The sequence below is a fragment of the Falco cherrug genome, chromosome 12 (genome assembly GCF_023634085.1).
Source record: "Falco cherrug isolate bFalChe1 chromosome 12, bFalChe1.pri, whole genome shotgun sequence".
NCBI lineage: Eukaryota > Metazoa > Chordata > Aves > Falconiformes > Falconidae > Falco > Falco cherrug.
In genome coordinates, this window is record NC_073708.1 from 24,883,112 (window position 1) to 24,904,432 (window position 21,321).

Here is a 21,321-nt window from a genome sequence, read left to right on the forward strand (position 1 = left end):
TGATGAACCCATTGCTTCAGTGACTGTGACAAACAGGATCTTGAACACAGCAGATACTACAATCTTCAGTTACCTTGAGGTGATATACCTTCACATATTCATTTCTCTAACTTGCTTTCAGAAGCAATTAACCTCATGTGAAATATATCAGTGAAAGCCATTTCGCACTCCAGAACAGGCTTGAAGGATTTTTAGATAACAGAATCAGAGTATTTCTGACCTCCATTACACCAGCATAAAATGAAGAAGTGAAACACAAGAAATCAATGAAAGGCTACGCGAGTGTCATAGAAACCACTGTTCACAAATAATGCCCCCTCTGAAGCATCACCATTATCTTAAACATACGAGAGAAAGCATTGGCCATGCTTTTCATGCAAAGAGTTAGGCACGTCTGAAAATGAGAATGGAAGCCATTACAGCTTTATAGCCCTGTTTTAATTCTTCCCGTGTGTTCCTTAGCAGGGAAGAATATGGGAGAATTTGGCCTTAATTTAGTTATGACTGCAGAGCTTCAAGGTGGGATACTTCAGAATTGTGTATTAGCTACTGTGGTGACTGAAGAGACTACTAGGACTACAGTTACTGCACAATCAAAATACATTTTTGCAACAAAGCTTTTACCATGCTACTCTTCCTGCAAACATGTAACACATTCCAATGGGCAGGCCTAGCTAGGTTTGGCTTTTGTTCTCCAAAATAGCGAGCTGTGGTTGAGATTTATTGAGTAGTTAGAACAAAAAGGAAAATGGACTTACACCACAGAACAAGCATAACATCCTTTCTTGCTACTCTCACGAATTAAAAATGCTCCATCAGGTTTCCCACAGAGCAAGTCTTCTGCTTGGATACGGTTGAGATCCCCAACAAACCAAGTCTTCTCATCATGATGTGGCAGGTTTTCATCTTCTTCATTCACAAAGTAGGTGCTGAAAAAGAGGACAAATTTGTTAGTCCTTCCTTTTTTCTACAGTCTTTTACTGAGAAACTTTTGCATTACCAACCCCTACAGGAGAAAACACTTGTTAATGGAACACTTTTCAGTAAAATCACATATAGTGACACTTACTCATCAATATTTTCATTTTTGATCCCCAGCCAGTCGTTGATTCGCTTCTGTCTCACCCCTTTGTGATTGAGCCATCTGCCAGAAGAAGAGTGTATTAATATGTTACTTCAGAGCACAAGTACAGGTTTTCCTACTGAGCAAGCTGAACCTCAAACACAAGGTCCCACAAAGAAACAGTGTGGAGCTCAGTTTGCTCTCCATTAGCAAAAGCCATAGAAAGACCCTAGATTCTGTAAGAGCACTTCCCTGCACCATCTTCTGAGATGCCTCCTTTACTGGATGACAAAGCAAAAAGAAGCAACCTTTTAAATGGAGAAAGAGGAGCGTTGAGCTGAGGAAGAAGTACTGCCTCCGCACAGTGCACTCCAGAAAGGAAACAATACAAATGGTGACAGCTGCCGGCTTCTCTTGGGAAAACAAAATGGGTGTTGCCACTGACTACTTCTGACCTCCTAACATTGCCTTCTGAGACACTGTGTTTCCCTCTGTCTTCTGCCAGAATCCTAGCACACCGAGGCCAGCCCAATGCACGACATTAGGAGCTGGATAACCAGTGTGTCAGTGAAATCAAGGGTAGGTACAAGCAACATCTGCCACACCTGGCACAAAAAATACTAACCTCTATTGTGTTAGTGGGCACAGGTTTTGTAACTCCTTTATCTTAAAGGATTTATTTACAGGAGTTGCAGAATGTGAACCTAGTTGTGGCAGGCTCTTTAAGTAATGAAGTCATGAAGAGGCCAACCAATTACCCAGACATCCTACGCCAGAACGTAGTACCTTAGCGCTCACAGAACTTAGGTTATGAAAAGAAAATTAAATTCCCATTATCCTGATGGAAACAGTCATTAATCAGGTTCATCAGAGACATTATTCTTGAGGTACAGGTCAGGCTTACTTACACAAGATACTGATCTCTGATTTTGCGGAGCTGAATTAGGTCAGGCTTGATACTATTCATTTTCTTATCAGTCTCCCTGTTGTCCAGAGCTTGTTTCTTCAAATCTTGTTCCAGACGCATTTTACTATCATGGATCTCACCCAGGCGTGATTTTAATTTTTCATAGTTCATCATTATCCTGCAAATAAGTGTAATATTTGAAAGGTGAGGTCAAGCCAGTCCAGAAGGGCTGAACCTTACCAGTAGCACTTACATAAAAGAGCATCACAAGCACTACTGTAACAGCAGCTCCTCCCTTTGACTGCCTCATCTTAACATAATTACTGTAGGAGTGCCAGAAAAGACTTCTTGCCAGAAGGCCTACCACCCTTTTGCATAGTTTGAACCTTCAGTTTACCTTAATCGATTTCCTTCTGGCAGAGATGCAGGAAATAACTATCTCTAGAAGGGTAAGCTAGAACAGATTCCTCCTTCAGTGTCAGATACACTTTTTGGTACATCAATTATGTAATCCCACCATAGGTATCAGTACTAGCAAGATTTCAAATGTAGACTTCATTTACTGATCAAGCACTACCAGGAAGTAATGCTGCCTGTCTCTTCATTTGAGGTTAGTTTGCAGGTTTGGTACAATTCAGGAAAATTACGTATTTCCCCTGTTAATTGATCTTTAGTCAGAATGAAGCACCACAATTGCATAAGATTGTTATGGGTAACTGTTTTCAGTCTAAAAATCTCCTTAAGGTTTACCCTCTAGCGATTCACAAAGCACTGTGTCATTAGGTATTCTGCCTTGCTTCAAAGGCCCTGATACAGCTTTTTCTGCTGGTACCTTCACAGAAGGGCAATTTCAAATTGCCCTTACTGAACTTCTGTTAGATGACCACTACCCACTACCAAATAGCAGCAATTAAATACTGATCATCCTTGAAAATTACCAGAACTGACATTTACCAGACCCAGGTACATTTCACTATTTAGAAGTAAACATTTTTCTGAATTATATTCTGAGCAAATCCAAATAAAAGTGGCATAAGCAAATGAAATTTTTATTTCCTGATCCTTTCCTGGTCCTCACCACAGTATCTCGATTTTCTGAATTTGAGAGAATAATCCAGGGGGCTCCCACCTCTTCTGCCTACAATGCAATTCCTTGGCAGAAGAGGGCTTAACTGAAGGAAGGTTCCGACACATTGGGGGAAGGTCTCAGAGAAAATAGCGAGTTGGCAAAGTGTTTTATATGATGCAATATTATACACAAGTATTTCATGGGAGTGTCAATGTGGACACTAGTTCTTCCTTGTAAGCAAACACAACTTCAGAGCTTACCGTTCAATTTCTTTGTCATTCCCCTCCCTGCGAAATCGCTCAATGTATTCTTTGCTGTATCGCTCTTGTGAGTGGCACTGTTCCTCAAATATCTTAATAGTTTCATTAAATGCTTCAATTGCTGTCCTCTTCATCTGAATTTCCTATGTGAGGGAAGAGTCCTTCATCATTTGTTCGTGATACAGATGACAATGCAAGACTCAATTATGTTCCCTAAATTGACTGAGATGAACTTTTCTCCCCTCGCAAGCCAAGATGTGATTAATCAGTTTTAAATTTAGTCAAATGGCTGAGTAGAGTCAGGGAAGGCTTACTCCCTGTAAGTCTACCCTCCTCCCCAACATGATGCTCTCTATTAGGCTGAAAACCCCTCAAAACATTTGTCATATTTTCCATTTTACTTTGCAGGAGCACTGCCAAACCTCCTCCCCATATATGAACTATCTTACTTTACAAGAGGCAGTCCATATACTTACTGTATTCACACTTCCTTAATGCATAATATCTGCTATCTGATTTGAACACGACTTCACAAAAAACCTGGACAAACCCCTCTACAATTCTCATTGCAGCACAGAGCAGCTAGAAATACTCAGCAGCCAAGGAAGTCTGCAGTGCAATGCAAAGCTTGTAGGCGATGGCCTTCTCCACCCTACCTTATGCTAGGAAGCTCAGCTTCTCTTTCTTCCTTGCTCCACACGCCATACCTCTAGGACTATCAGCAACAAGTAATACTCACTGTTTCCATCAACTTTGAAACCACCTTGTTCTACTCCACAATTTACTAAGGTTTTTCCTTATATTTTCTGACCTTGGACTGCCTTTATTAGCCATAACAGGTTAAAATAATTTTCTTTACTTTTCAAACAACAATAAAAAGACTTACAGACAGCTGAAGTAGAACTAACCTGTGATGTTCTGGTATATTCTTCATACAATTTGTCGTACTCTTTACTTTTTTCCTGATACTGAGCATGGTATTCTTGAAGCTTTTTGCCTACTGCATCTATATTATCTTCTTTCACCAACTGATCCTGTACATACAAAAAGCTATTAAGTCTTGAAGCAAAGCAGCTTTTCCTTAAGAGTATTTGTTTGTCCACTTAGGCACATTTGCATTTTACAGCTATTAGCATCATTTTTATAATCAGGTTTCTACACAACACAAACACTGTATCTAATTCCCCTTCCTTCATGCAGTAAGTTCTACAGTTTACAGCCAGTAGGAACTGGAACTATGGGACACTGAAAACCATGCCAAAATACTAAGCTTCCAAAAACACACTACATCTTAGGTCTCGGATATCAATCCCCTATTGGAGAAAGGAAGAAGTGAATTTCTTGGAATCTGAAGTTTAAAGGCAGTGTTGAGTTTTGTTTTGCTTTGGTCCATCCCCCCATAAAAGCTCTGCAGTTCTTTTTCCTTAATGGAAGACAGTATCTTGGGCTACTGAATAAAAAAATACTCTTGAGAAGTTTAGATGGTTATACACAGAGTGAGCAGCTGCATAGCATGTACGAGCCATGCACAAGGCTTCTCAGAGAGGTTCAAGTCTGCTGCATGTCAGGGTTTCACTCCTCTACTAGATTGCTCAGATGGAGACTGGAAACTTGGTAAAATGAAGAAGCTCAAAGGGCTAGACAATTTGAAAGACCCATTATTACGAACACAGTGAAGTCAAATGTGACAACTCACTTTTTTTTCCAGTTTAAAAAAAAATAAAATCAGGCTTCACATAAAAAAACAATTGTATACACATTTTCAATTTTTTTTCTTCTCTGCACTAACAGCTGATGAAGATCATACCTGCTGGTACCGGGACACTGGATACATCAACTTCACATCAAGCTTCGGGTTATACTGAGCAAGAGACTCATTGCGGTAGTGGTTAATCAGTTCCACAACTGAATTAAATGTCAGTGGATCAGAAAAGCCGTATTTTCCATCCCGATGATAGATCTTTATCAATTTATTGTTGCCACCCTTCCTGTAAAGTGGTACAGTCATTTAGAGGTTTTACCGTGTACCTCCTATCCCTCTTCAACACTACTGCAGCTAAGAAAGACACCAGTGAAATTCCTGTGCAAGTGGCTTTGACACTGTACACCTTCATGTGATACTAGCAGATATTAGGTAGTTTAAGAGTCAATACACACAGAATTATCATCAGATATTATTTGAACAGGAGCAAAGCCCAAAGTAAATCTCTTCCTTTGCATTCCTTCTGGAGGCAGCTTACAGTATTTAATACCTAGCTTTGCCAGAAGTTTTGCAAGAGAAAAGGAGGATGCTGAAGGCTGAATAAAGGAACCATATAAAAACCCAAAGCCACAATTTCCTGCAATTTGGGGTCACTGATAGTATATAACTGAGTATACGTTTATACAGCCATTAACAAGTCTTCTGAGTTATGGATGCTAATACAGGATACACAAACCTAAACAAAATCCTTTGAGGATTACAAGACAGTTGTAAGTTTAGGACTTTACATTATCCAGATTTATACATTCTAGTGGTTTCCACAAACATGGCACTTATTTCTTCCTTTTTTCACCTACAGACTGTTTAGACAATATCCCATCCTTCCTGCACTCCCAATCTTCATTCCTAAAGACATCTGCATTCAGCAAAATAACCAAATATGCCAAACCTTAAGTGCACAAGCTGGGAACTTCAAGGGAGAAGTCAAAGCAGAATTTAAACTACACCCTTGGGGTCAAACCTGCCATTAAGACAACAGAAAATCATGGCAAGATCAAATATCTACCATATCATAGTAACTCCCAAAGGTGTGCTACAGAGGCTGTGGCTTATGTGCCTCACTCATTTGCCTCTTAACAACCACTCTTGGGAGCCTGGTAGAGCCAGGCGGCTGGACAGGCTGGGCAAGGCACCAGCAGCTAGTCACATGAGGTCTGCTGCCTAACTGCAGCAGATAGAGCTGGGGCAGCTCTGGGAAGTCTGCCCCTTGCAGGCAATTTTAATGAAGAAAGGAGCACGGCTCCAATTCAATATTTCCTAAATTTTGGATCAGAAAGTGGAAGATACCCTTTTTACAAAGGCACCGCATTCAATTCTCCAGAGCAGCGTGCTGGTAAGATATTTGATATGCTCCCATTAATCAACACCTTAGTTTGTAAGTACCTTTTACTTTAGCAGGTCTGAAACAATGAAGCACTGCTGAGTGGCTCTCCTCCCCGAGTCCCATCTAATCTACAGAGGTCCTTACAGTAGAGTTGAGGGACATGATTCAATGCACAGAACAGAACTATCAGACCTGGCTATTTATTTGCTCATTCTGTGATCTGCAGTACCTTTGGGAACATCTCTCAACTTGAGCCACATCACCTTTACACAGCCACTGCTGTCAATAGTATACCAACTAGTTAGTCAGGGTTTTACTGCATGGACTACAACTGCTCAACACTTACCGTAATGTCAGAGTGTAGTCTCCCTGCATCTTGGTTGATGCATCACGCACCAGGAATGTTCCATCTGGCATGTCTCGTAATTTGTCATTTACTTCTTCCCTGGAGAATGGAAGGGAAGGCAGAATTAGAAGCATTAAAGGCATGATCATCTTTGTCACAGGTGTCAATACTGGGGCCAGTAACACCAACATGCATAAGGAGTTCAGTCTTCAAAATATGAGGCAACCTTCCTTCACGCTCAGGCTCTCCAGTCTTTTAGTCCATCTAAAGCAAGTCAGAACTTGCATCGTTATACTAAAAACTAGCAGCTGCAATCAACTGCCATTCAGGAAGAATTCTCTGTTTAAGCAACCGGAGCAGCTGTGTCTCAGTCTCACAACCTTTCCCTGTAATCTGCTCCGGTTTTAAGGTCCACACTGAAAATGGGTGCCCTTTGAGAAGCCAGTCCTGACCTCTTAAGAAATGGTCTCTAGCATCATAGTCCAAAGGTGTCCGTAGAGTTTAGCACAGTTTTAGTCTCAAGAGACTCATTATCGGCTTAACTCTGAGCTTATTTACAGTAGTTTTAAACCACTACAACCTTGCTAGCTTCAGTGCAACTTTTCCTTATTTACAACTGAAGCAAAAGGATACTCAGAGTCCAGAGCTTTAAGCTACATCAAGAAATCTTTCAGTGAAAGTGAGCACCTGTAAGCATTAAGAAAATTATTTCAGCTGAAGAGTTAAGGGTCTTGCCAGGTTTGACCATTTCACCCAGATTACATATCTCACTTTATAACAGCTCCCTCACAAGTTCTCAGAAGCACCAAGCACATTTTAATACAATCATTTGTAAACTGAAGTTTATCAGGTAGCCTCAAAATTATCTGAGTGAGGCAGGAAGCCTACTTGAATCTTACAAAGAAAAATCAACAGTGGCTTTTTTGATCAAATACTAAGGAACAAAAGCATTCTTACAAAATAGCTTAAGTTTTGATCTAGCTACCTGAAAACCATTCTGTTAGTAAAACTGACTCCTATTAAGCATCATATGCGTATCTGCTTACTCCTCTCAGAACACTTTACAGGCTGCACCCGCTTAATTCAAATGGCCACCACCTTTTTGAATGGATAGGTATGATCTAAGGGCCTGGGTTTATGCCTCTAAGTTGCATCCTGGAGCTTGTGACAAAATTTTCAGCACAAGTTCTTGACTGAAGAACATGACTCCTGCCCTGACAGCCCACTGCAGTCCATACCTGCTGGCTGTCAAATTAGGGTCATAAACAATTCCATCTTTACATGTGTATATATCACATTTTAATCCAATAAAGCCACTGCAGTATGATTTGTACTGCATTAGCTCCTGCCATCATGTACATTGTTAACTGAGGAACAAATCCACAGTCAAACTGATATCAGTATCAAACAGTTTTAAACAAACCCTGTCTAGTGGGTTTTGTGATCAGGTTTTGCCACTTTGCTTCAATTTAGAATTAACAGAAAAAATATCATTGCCAAGGCCCTTCAAAATCAAGATCTATGTGGGTTTGCTTTATAAAGATAAGGGTGGTACAATAAAGATATGAAAACTTTTATTTCCCTTCTCAGAACTTCAATGAACTACTGTGGCAAACACTGTTTTCTTGCCTCTATTTCACAAAGTGTTTCAAAATATTACGTGCACAAGTTTGAGCAATTCCTGATCACACTCTCAGCATGTTCACGCTTCCCCTTACAATCCTAAACTCTTCAGAAGTGCCTTAAGATGACTGGACACTTCAGTTTTTATATACTTAATTGCATGATAGAACTGGCACTTCATTTGCTGAATCTAACCCAAGCCATCTATTTTATTAAGTTCATAGAAAAGGGTTTCCTTGAGAGGTAAAACTTAATTTGGTACGTGTCTGTACCAGCTGCTTAGTATAACTGGTGATGGATAGCATTTGTAAGAGCTATTTTTGTATCACCATGTAAAATAAATTAATACAGATACAATTTTAACCAAACACTGAAGAAGCCAAAATTAAGAACGCAACTCTTATTCTGAGCAAGCCTCCTACTGAATTTTTGCTGAACTGCATGCATCCCAGCATCATACGCTTACAAAACCTGATTAGCTAGCACATTCAGAAACACATTTCTTTTGAGCAAAATAGTTTTTTCTTTTTAAAGACACTGTGTATCTGCAGAAATTTAGAAACTCAAAATAACTGTGTACCAAGACTGGCAATATCTGCACCAGAACAGTACCAACTTAAACACAAGTCCTGAATCCAGTTGAATAACTTTGGTGCTTTGCCAAGTACGGTCCTGAAACATCAATCACCCTCCTGTAAGGTGCTGCCTGAAATGGGCATGTTCTTTTTCTCTTGAATTCTAACAGGCTTATTCTATTTTTAATAACACATATTAACATATTTCAATTAATATATTTTACTAGTATTCTTACCTTGAGATGTCCCCCCAGTACCACTCTGCTTCTTGCAGAGAGAAGCTGGAATTGTCCTTTATTCCATTTGTATTGACTGGCGTCATTGGTTTGGGGGGCTTTGGAGGAAGAGCTGAAAACGAAGAACAAATTAAAAAAAAAAAAAGGTCAACGGGGAAAATTAATCACTAAATCATTAATGAAACATGACAGTGAAGAAGCAAAAGAAAACACGCATCTTGAACCTGGATTTCAAGTTCTCTCAAATAAAATGGAATTTGTAATTTTTAAAGAATTTTTAAGTCAACAGCTGCACTCTGATTCCAGATTTCCTAGTACTCAAACCAAACGTGCTTGAGGGAGCGGAAAGGGAAGGAGTATGAGGAAACATGAGTTTTTGTTAAAAGGAAGACTGGCTCAGTCATGACTACAAGGACAATCACCGCCTAAACCTCCAGACAAGTTACAAAAGTGTATTGTGTTTGAAAGCAACAGCCTGGAGAGCACTCTGCACCACTCCGGTGAAACTCCAGTTGCTCAGGTGTCACCAGTCCTTATACCAACCCGTATGAGCAAATGGGTGAACTCCTCTTCGGAGGGAAAAATGCTACTAGTGGTGGCTGGGCAGTGGTATACCCATCATAGACCCAAGGCTCATGTTTCATACTAGATTTGTCATTTAGGCTCCTGTTAGGAGCAAAAGCCATAATTTCCAACCACTACAGGACATAAGGGTACAAAGGAAGGAGAAAGGGGCTATTAGGTCATTATTAGAGTGCCTGTACCACTTTACATAAATAAAGTGTTTACCACAGGAAAGGGGATGCTACAAATCCCTGAAAGACAGGCAGAACTGCACATTTGTAGGCCTAGTGCATACCTGCTCAGAATGCCCCTAGTCTGAATTCAAGGCAAATAGGCTTTTACTTCTGTTCTCAAAATAGGTTACACAATGTAAGGGCATACAATGCACTGAAGCTCTTTATTTGGTCAGTTTTGCTCAAACAACTTCATCATGGTCTTGAATGTAAGCCCTATATCAGGAGTAATTCAGCAGCCACAGGCATGCTCATGTATTGGTAGAGACTCGTCTGTCACCAGAAACGCATTACACTATTTTCTTCAAGAAAGATGTCTTCAATGCTGTCCCCTGCTTTGCAGAGGCTGAACACTTCATCAAAAACACTACCATTGAAACTGAGCATTTTTTAGGCATTTCATGAGACTGTGTTTTACCGGGACAGGTCCCATTTGAATTCAGAGTAAGAAAGCAGCGACACACATTGATTTGCTGCTAGCACATTTTCAAGTCAGACCCCGAACATCTGTGCTCCCAGCCCTCTGCCCTAGCCATCAGATTACACAAGCATCAGCAAGCAGGCCCGACACACTGACAACAGCCATCTTTTCAGACACACACGATCCCAGTGTACAAGCAGAAATACAAATAAAGGAAGCAGAAAGAAGATTTTGATCTCTAGCTCCAGTGCCGAATGGTTTAACACTAAGAGGTGTGCTACTTGGCACCATCCATCTACTCACCTCCGAGCCACACCTCCCACATTAAAGAAGAGAAAACAGTGTTCCAACTGCAGTTCCAAATACCATTTCATGTTGAATATCCAACACAGTAACTTCACTGTTCTCAGACAAACCAGTAGATACTTTAATCGAGCCAATCTAAACTAAATCTGAACCTTGACCCAGACGTTTGCACCCTGGGGTTGCTGACCAAACACCTGATTCAGATAGCAGCATTCATTCTGCGGGACTGAGCATTAAACCATAACATACAGGTTCTTTTTATGGGGTGAACTGGGAACTTTCAGGTGTGCACATATCTTGTGAGGCAATAACAGGTCTTGTTATAAAAGGAAGGTGAAAACCTTTGGATTCAGCGCAGTAGCTTCCTGCTTAGGAAGCTTTAGTTATTCCTAGCCCAACTACTACAGCTGTTTGTATAGCACCTAAGTATTTGTACAAAGCACCATTGAGTCAGCCACTGTTCTAACCCTACTTTGCTTAGAACTCCCACCCTACTTTTGCAGGGTCAGAGGAGCATATATCCAGGCTAAGCCTGTAGAGTTAATTGTATTTACCATGCCCTGCGCTGTTCCATCTCCCCCAGTCAGAGTTACCAAATTAGAAAATGTCTGCGGATCCTCCCCACCTCCCATCTGAGGCTGTGCCACCCCACGTACTCTAAGCAAGCGACAGGACAGACACAGTGGCTCCCAGCCTCCTCAGTGTCTGCAAATAGTAGCAAATCTGAGTTCAGAAACCCTGAAGATGTTCTGATCTACTCCAGTATCTTTTGTAGATTCCAAAGTCATCAACAAGCGCATGAAGATTCATGTAAAAAGCATACAACAGCATGGAGAAAACTATACAGAAAACTATGCAGGCACTGGAAATTATTTCACTGGGTCCTGCAAGTTAAGGCTTGGACATACCAAAAACTTCAAGGCATTATACAGTGTAAAAGCCTGTTTTACGCTGGTAATAGGGGCTTTCCAGAAGAGGTTTTTAAGTATTCTCTAGAGCACTTGAATAGTTCTCTAGCCCTCCTTGTAAGATTACATCTTGCTCCTTTATATACTGTGGAATTATTTAGCAGCTTTGTTAGGGCTCACTCCAAAGCACTGGGCACAGAAAAGCAAACTAACAAAGACCAGAGAAGTAAGGAACAGGAGTTTGGCATATGGACACAGAGCACTAGACATTACACCAAGTGTCCTCACTACAGGTGGGGGTTTCTCCTTCTTTCCCTCAATAGGCAGGTATCAGTTCTCACAATCAGGGGGGTTGTCTGCAGAACTTCATTCTGCATGAGAAAATTGGAAAGAAATTCTTCCAGGGAGAATAAGGCTTGGACCAGTTCCTGTAAAACCTGACTCATGGAAGCTAGTCCTCTTCACAATAGACTTTTGAAAAATGCTTTTTAATGGCTTGCACATTTTAAAAATACAAAAGTATTTGCAAGGGTGGATCCTGTTTCCAGTGAGCTAAGGATCCAATTCTTTACTTTCAGTACTTTGAGCCATAATAGATTTTCCCTGTATTTGATACAGAACCAGGCCTTTGCTATTGCTTTACCCAGCAGACCAACATGCCCATCCATTTCTGTGTTTCTTTGCTACCCTCGCAGCCCACTGTACAAATGGAAAACTGAGCACAGAGGTAGTTTAAACCCTACGGCCCAGAACCTGCGACAATACAGGGGGAGCAGTTTGCAATAGCATGGCAAGTCTATTCTAACAGAGCAGCATCCACCCTACTACTGCTCTCATAATACTGGCCCAATGGGTTGCTAGAAGAGGCATCCTAGAATAGGTTTTACAACTACCTAGGCAGCACTAACTGCCCTGCTAGGAGAAATCCTATGATGTTTCTACAAGAAGCTACAGAGAGCCTTGAAGAGTCTACAGATTTTGATTAATTTTTTTTAAAAAAATCCAGCTTTATATACCTTTTTTGACAAACATTATAGGAAGCCAAAATCCTACAGTAAAGTAAAATAAGGCTGGCTTGAAATCAACAGAAATGCTTTCAAGAGCAGCCGTGTTTGTTTCCATATCACTGTATCCAATTCTGATTTAGCCACAGGCGCAATCTTACTTTCTCTCAAAACAAGCTCTGATTAGAGCTAACAATCCTGATTGCTTCTTGCCTCCTTCTTCCTGGGACAGAGAGAACATTGATCATAAGTGATTAACAGCACAATGGATCTATCCATTCTAATAAACTTGCTGTTAGCACCAGATACACAAGAATCCTTCCCCTACCATGCCTCCGGGACAGCTTTATGGCACAGATCTTTCCAAAACTCAAAGGGCAACAGCTCAGCTGGACCCTTCCAATCCCACATCAGTGCGTTCCCAGCACCAGGTTCAGCCCTCAGTGACTGCCTGGCATGCAGCAATGAGAGCAGACTGGCTCTCCCTCATCCACTAGTAGATATCTCCTTTTTCTTTCTTTAGCAATTCTAGCCTCCTCTTTCTAGCTTCCCCAAGCAGCCTGGCTTGAGCTAAATCCCAATCCCAGATCAAAGTCACTTAGGAGGGAAATAAAAAAAGAGCTGGTGACCGAGCGGAGGCAACGGCAGCCAATGTGGGCCAGGGCTGCCATCAGATGTTGCTGACGTCAGGGCCCAGAAGGATGCTGTGCTGGCTCCGGCAGGTAGCTTCAGCCCAGCTTCTCCGCAGAGCTGTAGCGCAGGTCCTTAGAGAGAAAAGTCTATTGACTAAGCTTTCCTAAGGTAATGTTTGGATGCTTTGACTGCATAAAATTGCTTTTTAAAAAGACTGTTCAAGATTTAACTGACTTGAATCCCCGAAATTCAAACCACCTCCAGCATCAAGACAACCAAGAAAGCCGGCAAGTTTAGCACTGTTGTATTTTTAATTTTTTTTTTAATTAAAGTTCCTTGTAGAAAATAGTAGGCTATATTAATCCCTAATTTAACTTCAAAGTACACTGTGGCTTCCATGAGATATTTTCCCAGTCAGGTTTTGATTCAAAAACGTCTAAAGTTTACATGATCTAAGAGCCACCGAGCCCTATGTGTGAGGGTTTTCAACAGCAATAACTCAAGAGGAGCAAAAAAAGAAGAATGCCTTGGGTCTCTAAGTGCCCCATCCCACACAGCATTCAGTCAAGCAGCCCGTGTCATCTCTGGCCGCAGTATTTGCATACAAGATAAACACGCCAGTTAATTAAACTCTAATTCACAGTTTTAAGGCAGATGCCACTTAGTCTAAGACTGGCTCCATAACTTTTCTTCCAGTATTTTCCAAAAGCTGCAGGCCAGATACTTAAAAGCATAGCAGGTTTAAATGCAGCATTAACTCTATTTTACTGTTACAAATAATCACAACTACCAAGCACTCTGATAAAGTCAGTTTCAAGTCACTCAGCACTTCCATGAGCTTGTCTACTAGCCTTCTTTCTGATGCTTTGAATCTACTCTGCCTCCACGTTGTAACAAGCAAAAAACAGATCTGAGGATTTCTGAAATAGTTACCCAGCTTCAAAAAGGCTGACGTACAGTAGATACCCTACAAACTGTAATATAAAGCTCTAGAAAGTGTCATTACTATGGAAACATGCAAGTAATCCACAGTTAGGCCAGCTAACATTTTAATGACAGTCCTTAAGGACAGAAGGGTTTTCCCTTTGGAGGTATAGATGAAGACTTGGAATGAAAATGTAGGCTAGTTTTTTGCAAAAATAAAAAAACTCCCCAATCTTTTAACTGCTCTCTGTAGTCTTATTCAATTTCTCAAACACTTTCGTCAATTTCTTGAACACTTTTAAGGCAAAGCCTCAAAATCTTTCCCTCCCTCAACAGTCCTGTACTTGTCACTGCTGCACAAGATGCCCTCAAGATACCTGAGAACAAAGCATATGCTGAACAAAGGTGCTTTTTGCGCACCATTTCCATGAAATTGTGTACTACATGTGCAAGTCAGAGCAGTAAGGCACCACGCTTTTGCAGAGATTTTCCAGCTGACAAAGAGGAGGGTCGTGCGCACCTGCTGACAGCAGTTCACTCCCCGCCGCTGCCAGGTAAATTATCTTGGCAGCTCCACATCTCAGCTCCTCAGTTCTCTTGCCAAGACCCCTTTCACAAAGTACTGAGCGCCAGTGCCCTTCGAAGCTGCCCTTCCTCAAAGGGCAGCTAACACGCACTGAGAACTCCTCGAGGGATGGTGAAGGAAGCTACTCAATCGCATTATTGCTGGCCACAGAACCTCAGGCATGCTCACATTTTCGCTCTCCTCCCCCAAAACAGGCGAGGTGCCAAAGAGCAAGACATTCAAAGAATTGAAGTCTTTCAATATCTCATTACAGAAAACAGCAGACAAGTTGGCACAAAGCCAGGCAGACTTCCAATGAAAACACTCCCATTATAGCTTTGCTTGTGTTTCCATGAACTTTCATAAAAACCAGCACCTTTCAGAAATATTTCAGTTTTGATTAATTGGCTTTTTTTGATAAAGATCTGTTTTGTTTGAAAACTCCCCAGCTATCCAGTCCTCTCGCACACCTCCCAACCACTGTTTCACCTCCTGCAGCCTGCCAGATTTCTGCGACACTCTGTTCTTCACAGACATCCACAGCTCCTGCACAGGTTAAAGATTACCTGCTATGAGACACCTGCAGAATGGTGGACAACAAGAGTGTGTGAAGGGGCAGCTGGCTCAAATTCAGGCTTCTTCTGGGCATTTCACAAGCACCCCTCACTACTTTGCAAGGCTGAGATGTATGGGCTGAGATGGAAGAAATGGAAGATGCTTGCTGTCAGACAGATGACACTGGGATCTTTGACTACTGTATTATAAAGTAATTCCATCCTTTGCATGAAGTTGCAAAGCCAAAACCCCTCAACTTCCCAAATATTTTCACTGCTTGATGAACAAGTTTTGCTTTCAACCCAGACCACAGCGTAACAACTGCAAGCTACAGCAGTGTCAGAGGTTCCACAATCAACAGGGTTGAGGTAACTGTCCCAAAGTTAACATGAGGAGGATAGAAAGGATAAGGCCTCTTACCTACCAAGCATAATTTGCACACTATAATAAGCTGTGTACATTTATAGAACTTTTGCCATGTTTCATCACTCAGATTGTCAATACCCAGGATCACGTGCTCAGCTCACTTCAAGAAGGAATAGCTTTACCTCCTAGCCATTAGGCCCAGGCTTTTACCAACCCTTTGCATGGAAGTCCATAGCAGACATTCCATTGTCCATTAAAATCTGAAATATTCAGTAAGAACTGTACTCTACAGTATCCAATGTTGGGTCTAGAAGACAATATGACAAATGTAAAATGCAAGGAGCAAGATCATTCTCCTTTCTGTTTTTGAACTAAAGCAGTTCCTCATCTGCCTTCACAGAAGAAATACCACAGCAGGTTTTCTACCCCTCCACAGACATAGTTTTCAAACAGCTATTAAAAAATGTTCTTTGGTCAGTACATGGGAATAGATTTTTGGATAAGAGTAGGGAAAACACAAAATTTAGCATAAGCACAGAGCTACAGCAATCGAGAACAAAGAACCAGCTTTTCATTGTAAAAGATAGAGAATGAAGTCAGGCCAGAGCAGTGACACACTACGGCTAGGAGACCTACGAAAGCCAAAAGAAAAAGCCATTTAAAATAAAAACAGCCCAGGGCCGTTATCCCCAGATATTTCTAAGGCTAACCATCCATCCAGGTGTCAAGTACAAAACTCTTAGGAGAACCAATTCACAGAAATAATCGGTACTACTGAGAAGTTCGGTGCACAAGAGCCTGCTTAAAAAAATTAATACAGCTGTAAATACATGCGACTATTGCTGCTCTAAGCAGCATGCTATTTTGGCTTACCACTTAGCTCTGATCTTTCAGAGCAGTATGTAAAATTGCTCCTCACACAGTACCTGTCCTTGCACTATGTCAAACTATTTTCTAGTTATCAAAGTAGAGATATTTCAACACCACCTAAATTGCTAACAGAGCCATCTAAATCAAGATCAAAAAGGTGCATTTCAAATCAACACTCCAGAAAAAATTTGAAGGTAGAAAGGTATTCAGAGGAAAACATGTTTCATCACACCACATCTTTTCTAATAACCTTGAAGGAAGTTGCACCAAGGCAGAAGTCCCAGCCCATGCAATCCTACGCAGTGCCCTCAAAAGAAGCAGATTCGCAGCAGGCATGGAGTAGTCTAGCTAGGCTCAGGCTGCACAGCCACTGCTCATGCTGAGATCTCGAGGTGTAACAAAAGAAATCGAATCAATCTCCTCACTCAAGTACACTGTGATCTTCAAAATATTTTAATGAAATCCACTTTATAGCAGCAGTTTCACTTCTTTCACTGTCCCAAAATTTACCAGTGAGACTGTACTGTACCCTTTGAAATGAAAAGGATCCTAAACATTTCTCTCATTGACTCAAGCTTCCTCATACCCCTTCAAGAGACTACTTTTGGAAAGAGGAGATGAATCAGAGTAAAGATGCCACAAACACCAAAGACTTCTAATCTGAAATTTGGGAGCAGCTCCTCGGAGGGCCAACAATCTAAATTCCCATACAGTCCTCGAGATCACTATACAGGGCAGTGCAGCATGAGTACTGACAGCCTGGGAAATTTAATTGCAATGTACGAATTTAGGTTCTGACAGACAACAGAGCTTACATACATGGTATTCCCAATGAACTTCTCATTCAACTCACCTCTAAAACATTTTCCTGGGGCAGGTGTTAGAATGTAAGCCCTACTGGCCACACTCAAAGAAAAACAAACCCAGTGGGCTGTGTTCCCTCTTTACAGCAATTTTTCTCTAGCTCTGTTGCTGCAGCTCTGGTTTTGTTGTTGAGGGCTGGGGGCTTTTTTTGGGGGGTAGAGGTCAGGGGAGGCACGCAAGGAAGGAGAGAATTCCTTCAGAAGGAGATGATCACGTGTAGCATCAGATCTTGGGTACTACAGAGGCTGAAATTTAGGGTAAGGCTACAGAAGGTAAAAACCCTGGAAAAAATGGCTTATGTGGAATTTTTCTTTCATGGGAAAAAAAAAAGTATCAGAGTAAGCAGTAGCTAATAAAAGGAAATGGGAGGCTTATGTTTGGAAGGCAAAAACTGACCTAAAGTACAAGAGTCCCAAAGCAACACCAAACCAAAACTCAAGTTATTCTGCAGTGAAAGAACAAACAAGATGAAGGGGACACTGATGATTTTCTGATTTGTCCAAAACCCACAAATCTTTGTGCTAAGAAACACGATGTTTTTCAAGCCCTCCCTAAGTAACCATGTGTCAGCTTCAGGGATATTTGATTTTAGAAGTAACATTCCTATGAACTATCATTAAAATAACATTTTTCCAGTTCACAAAAACTGGGAGAGAGTCTGGGTGAGCATTGGAAGCAGTCACAGGTTGAAGCAGCTGAAGTATTTAACCTCCTTTTTCAAAGAGAACTGGATGGAAGGTAGCCATCTCAAGTGTGCCACCGGACTCAAAGCCAGAGAAGAACATAGACCCTGTTCAGCCACAGGAAAGCTTCAGAGCACATTGTGCTTTGGCATCAGGATTCACCAGGCAGCTGGTCGGTGTCCAGCAGGGCAGCTGGGGTCCTTTTTGGAAAGGGCTCTAACAGGCACTTTTCTTCTTTAAACTGTACAAATTCTTATAAAACTCCTGTATACAGCTACTTTTTCTTCAGAAGAGCTAGAAGAACTTAAGGTAATGGAATATAGTCACTGAAACCTTGCAAAATTTTTGTCTATTGAGTGCAGGAAACAGCAAAGATCAAGGACAATGAAAATCTCTTCTAAAGAGGTAACATCCACTCACATTGTTCGGGGACCCAGCATCAGCTCATACGCTGCAGTTTAGACTATGGAGAAGCAAATTCTTGCTTACTTAGCTATTGTGCAGATTTTAACCTGTCAGAAGAAATGAGATAAAAAGCAGAAGAAAAAAAGGAATTCTGATACATTTCCATAGGGGCATTTAGTACACGAGCAGAGACTGTTCTTTTAAGCATTACTCAGCAACCTACTTTACGAAAACGAGTTTCTAAAAATCAAGCTAAAACACACCTATTGCTTTAATGGGGCCAAAGTTTTACAGCAACCTGTTTCAACACAGCTAACAGGTTTTTTTGACAATAACAAAGCCTAAGCTTTAAGACATACAGGGAATGCTGATAAAAATATACGATATGCTGCTGTTTCCAGTGCTCCCTAGTTCTCTGCCCAAAAAAGTGACTCACTGAACAACCAACATGAGATGATGTAAGGCACCCAGCTCCTTTTAGTTCTGGGCACAGATGTGTATGACCAGCTATACCTCTGTTTTCCCAAGCTATAGAGCAAAGATAAGCCCTAATAGCTTCATTCTGGAATAAGATACCGTGCAGGCAATGGCAAACACAGAAGTCAAGTCTGCTCCTTGGGAGAACAATACTTCCCAAAGGAAACTCTGAGAAGAGTCTTCTCCTTTTAAACAGGTGAGGTAGAAGAAAGCAATACAGTGATTAATTCCTGTCAGGTATAGGCATTGTGCAATACACAATTGTCTGGAACAACAATTGCAGAAATAACATTTGCTGCAGGTTTTGCCTTGAAACACATGGTGAAGAGCTTGGTTTCTTCTCAGAATGTTCTCCCATGTTTTAGTTTGCATAAACCTACAGCTTTACAGAACACAGAGCTGAACTCCCTTCAGCAAGCTTTCCCTCCCTAACTATTTCTACATCATCTGAAAGCCTACTGGTAAACAAAAATGTCAGCCTTTTAATGCAGGCTCTCCCATCTCAAGCAAAACATCATTTCACTTTATATTAATGATGCTATTTTTTTGTGTTCACTTATTTAATTGAAAGCTGATGAGTGATATTCTTTAACAGTTAGAACCATCAAAATGAAAACCAAAAGCAAAGAATGCAAAAGCAAGCCTGAAAATGCAATCATAGAAATAAAAAAATGGTCACAGCAGTCATTAAATGACAAGGCCAGTAGAGAAATCTAGGTGTAACAAGAACAGAATATAAGCATTTCACATCACTGTCCCCACAGGACATGAGACTTCAATTCAAACCATTTTCCAGGATATGCGGAATACAAGTGACTGAGCCTTATTTATTACCTGCTCTACCCCAAAACAGCCTAAACAAACTTCCCTTCTGTAATAAGGAAACTCTCAACCCCCACCACCTGATTTTTATTTTTTTTTTTATTAAACATGACTTTCAGCAAGACTTAAATTTGCAACCAAGACAGTTGCTGCTACAGTGCTGCTGTCCTGATTACATGCAGTGGATTTTTGTTTGTTTAAAGACGTGTAAGAGCAGAACTTTTCCTTGATAAGCTTCTGGAGTCAGCTCAGATAAGCTGAAGGACAATACTGACAACGCTATTACAATTTGCATCTGGTCTCCCACTGGAAAACTAGTCAGGCATAGACATGCAGTGTTCACCTACATCTGCCTATTGCATACCACAAACCCCATTTGAGAAGCCACATTCAGTTTCCACTATAACATTGATAATGATACAGCACAACTGGTACCCGAGCAAACACTGCCCTTGAGATCAGAACCCTATGTTTTCCAAATTACAATTATAGTATTGCTCCCCTAAAACAAGGGTTGTCAAATTATATATGGGAAGAAAATAGAAACTATAATGAATAAATACACTTTTTCCCTCGAATACTTGTCTCACTTATACAATGGCAGTGCTGCTTTTGCAAAGCAGACTAAGCAGCCTACAGATTACTGCTGCCCCCCCTTCATTATCAAAAGATTTTACAGCAACAGCATTGTTACAGCCAGTCTCACCACATCAGGCAAGGAAAAGTAATAGTCTTGAAAAAGACAGCTGGCCCAAGTTATAAATGTGGACAGTCATATTTGGACCTAACAGGCTTCAAAAAGGGAGCTTTCATATAGCTTTAGGACAAATGCTTATTCTGTTATCTGCTCCTAAACAGCGAGAGCCCATTCTGCATTAGTAAGCCTACTTTAAACTTGGGGTTTTCTTCATAACCCACACAAATGAAACTAACCTCTAATTTGTATTTGAGCCAAATATCTTTGCTGACATCTGTATCTGAAATCCCAGTGGAACACTCTTACTGATTTTCATCCAACTGTGACAAAATGTATTCAGTGATTACACATTTTATCAAAACAACTGGTAATATATCCCAGATCTACAGAGGGAAAGACATTATTCAGTCTTACTAATTAGAAGCGAGGTGATACATAACTGTACTCTAGTATCTTTTGCAGTCAATCCAACATCCCCTGTTCAAAAACTTAACTTCTGGCAGTAACAAGTTTTTGCAGACCTGAACAGATGTTGTTAAATAAAAACTGAACTCAATCTAGTAACCTATTTCCTTGTCTTTTCAGCTAGCAAGACCCACAAGAACAAACAAGTGAGTGAACCCCAAACAGTGTTTCCTAATGCCAGAACCAGCATATAATGCTGTTATGGCCATAATACTCTACATTAACCTTGATTATAAAGTTTAGAAGCTAATATGTTAGCCATATGCAACTGATGGCTCTAGTTTTGTCTTAGAGCACCTAGTATTATATTTGCATGTACAGATACTACTTTATGCCAGTGATACATTTCATTATGCATTTATACATGCAAGCAAAAGGAAAAAGCATTAGGTAA

General features: G+C 40.8%; 1 protein-coding gene across 3 annotated transcripts in view; it reads right to left on the reverse strand.

Moving 5' to 3' along the window:
- PIK3R3 (phosphoinositide-3-kinase regulatory subunit 3) overlaps positions 1 to 21,321 on the reverse strand; it is an 82,100-nt gene that overhangs the window by 8,135 nt on the left and 52,644 nt on the right. For all 3 annotated transcript variants that reach the window (XM_027802694.2, XM_014278519.3, XM_005437388.4), the window contains 8 exons: positions 9,166 to 9,277; positions 6,732 to 6,830; positions 5,107 to 5,287; positions 4,208 to 4,333; positions 3,300 to 3,442; positions 1,972 to 2,148; positions 1,070 to 1,144; positions 759 to 929 (listed from right to left, as the gene is read on the reverse strand). In XM_027802694.2, coding sequence (XP_027658495.2) covers positions 759 to 929; positions 1,070 to 1,144; positions 1,972 to 2,148; positions 3,300 to 3,442; positions 4,208 to 4,333; positions 5,107 to 5,287; positions 6,732 to 6,830; positions 9,166 to 9,277 — 1,084 coding nt within the window. The remainder of the gene's footprint in view (positions 1 to 758; positions 930 to 1,069; positions 1,145 to 1,971; positions 2,149 to 3,299; positions 3,443 to 4,207; positions 4,334 to 5,106; positions 5,288 to 6,731; positions 6,831 to 9,165; positions 9,278 to 21,321) is intronic.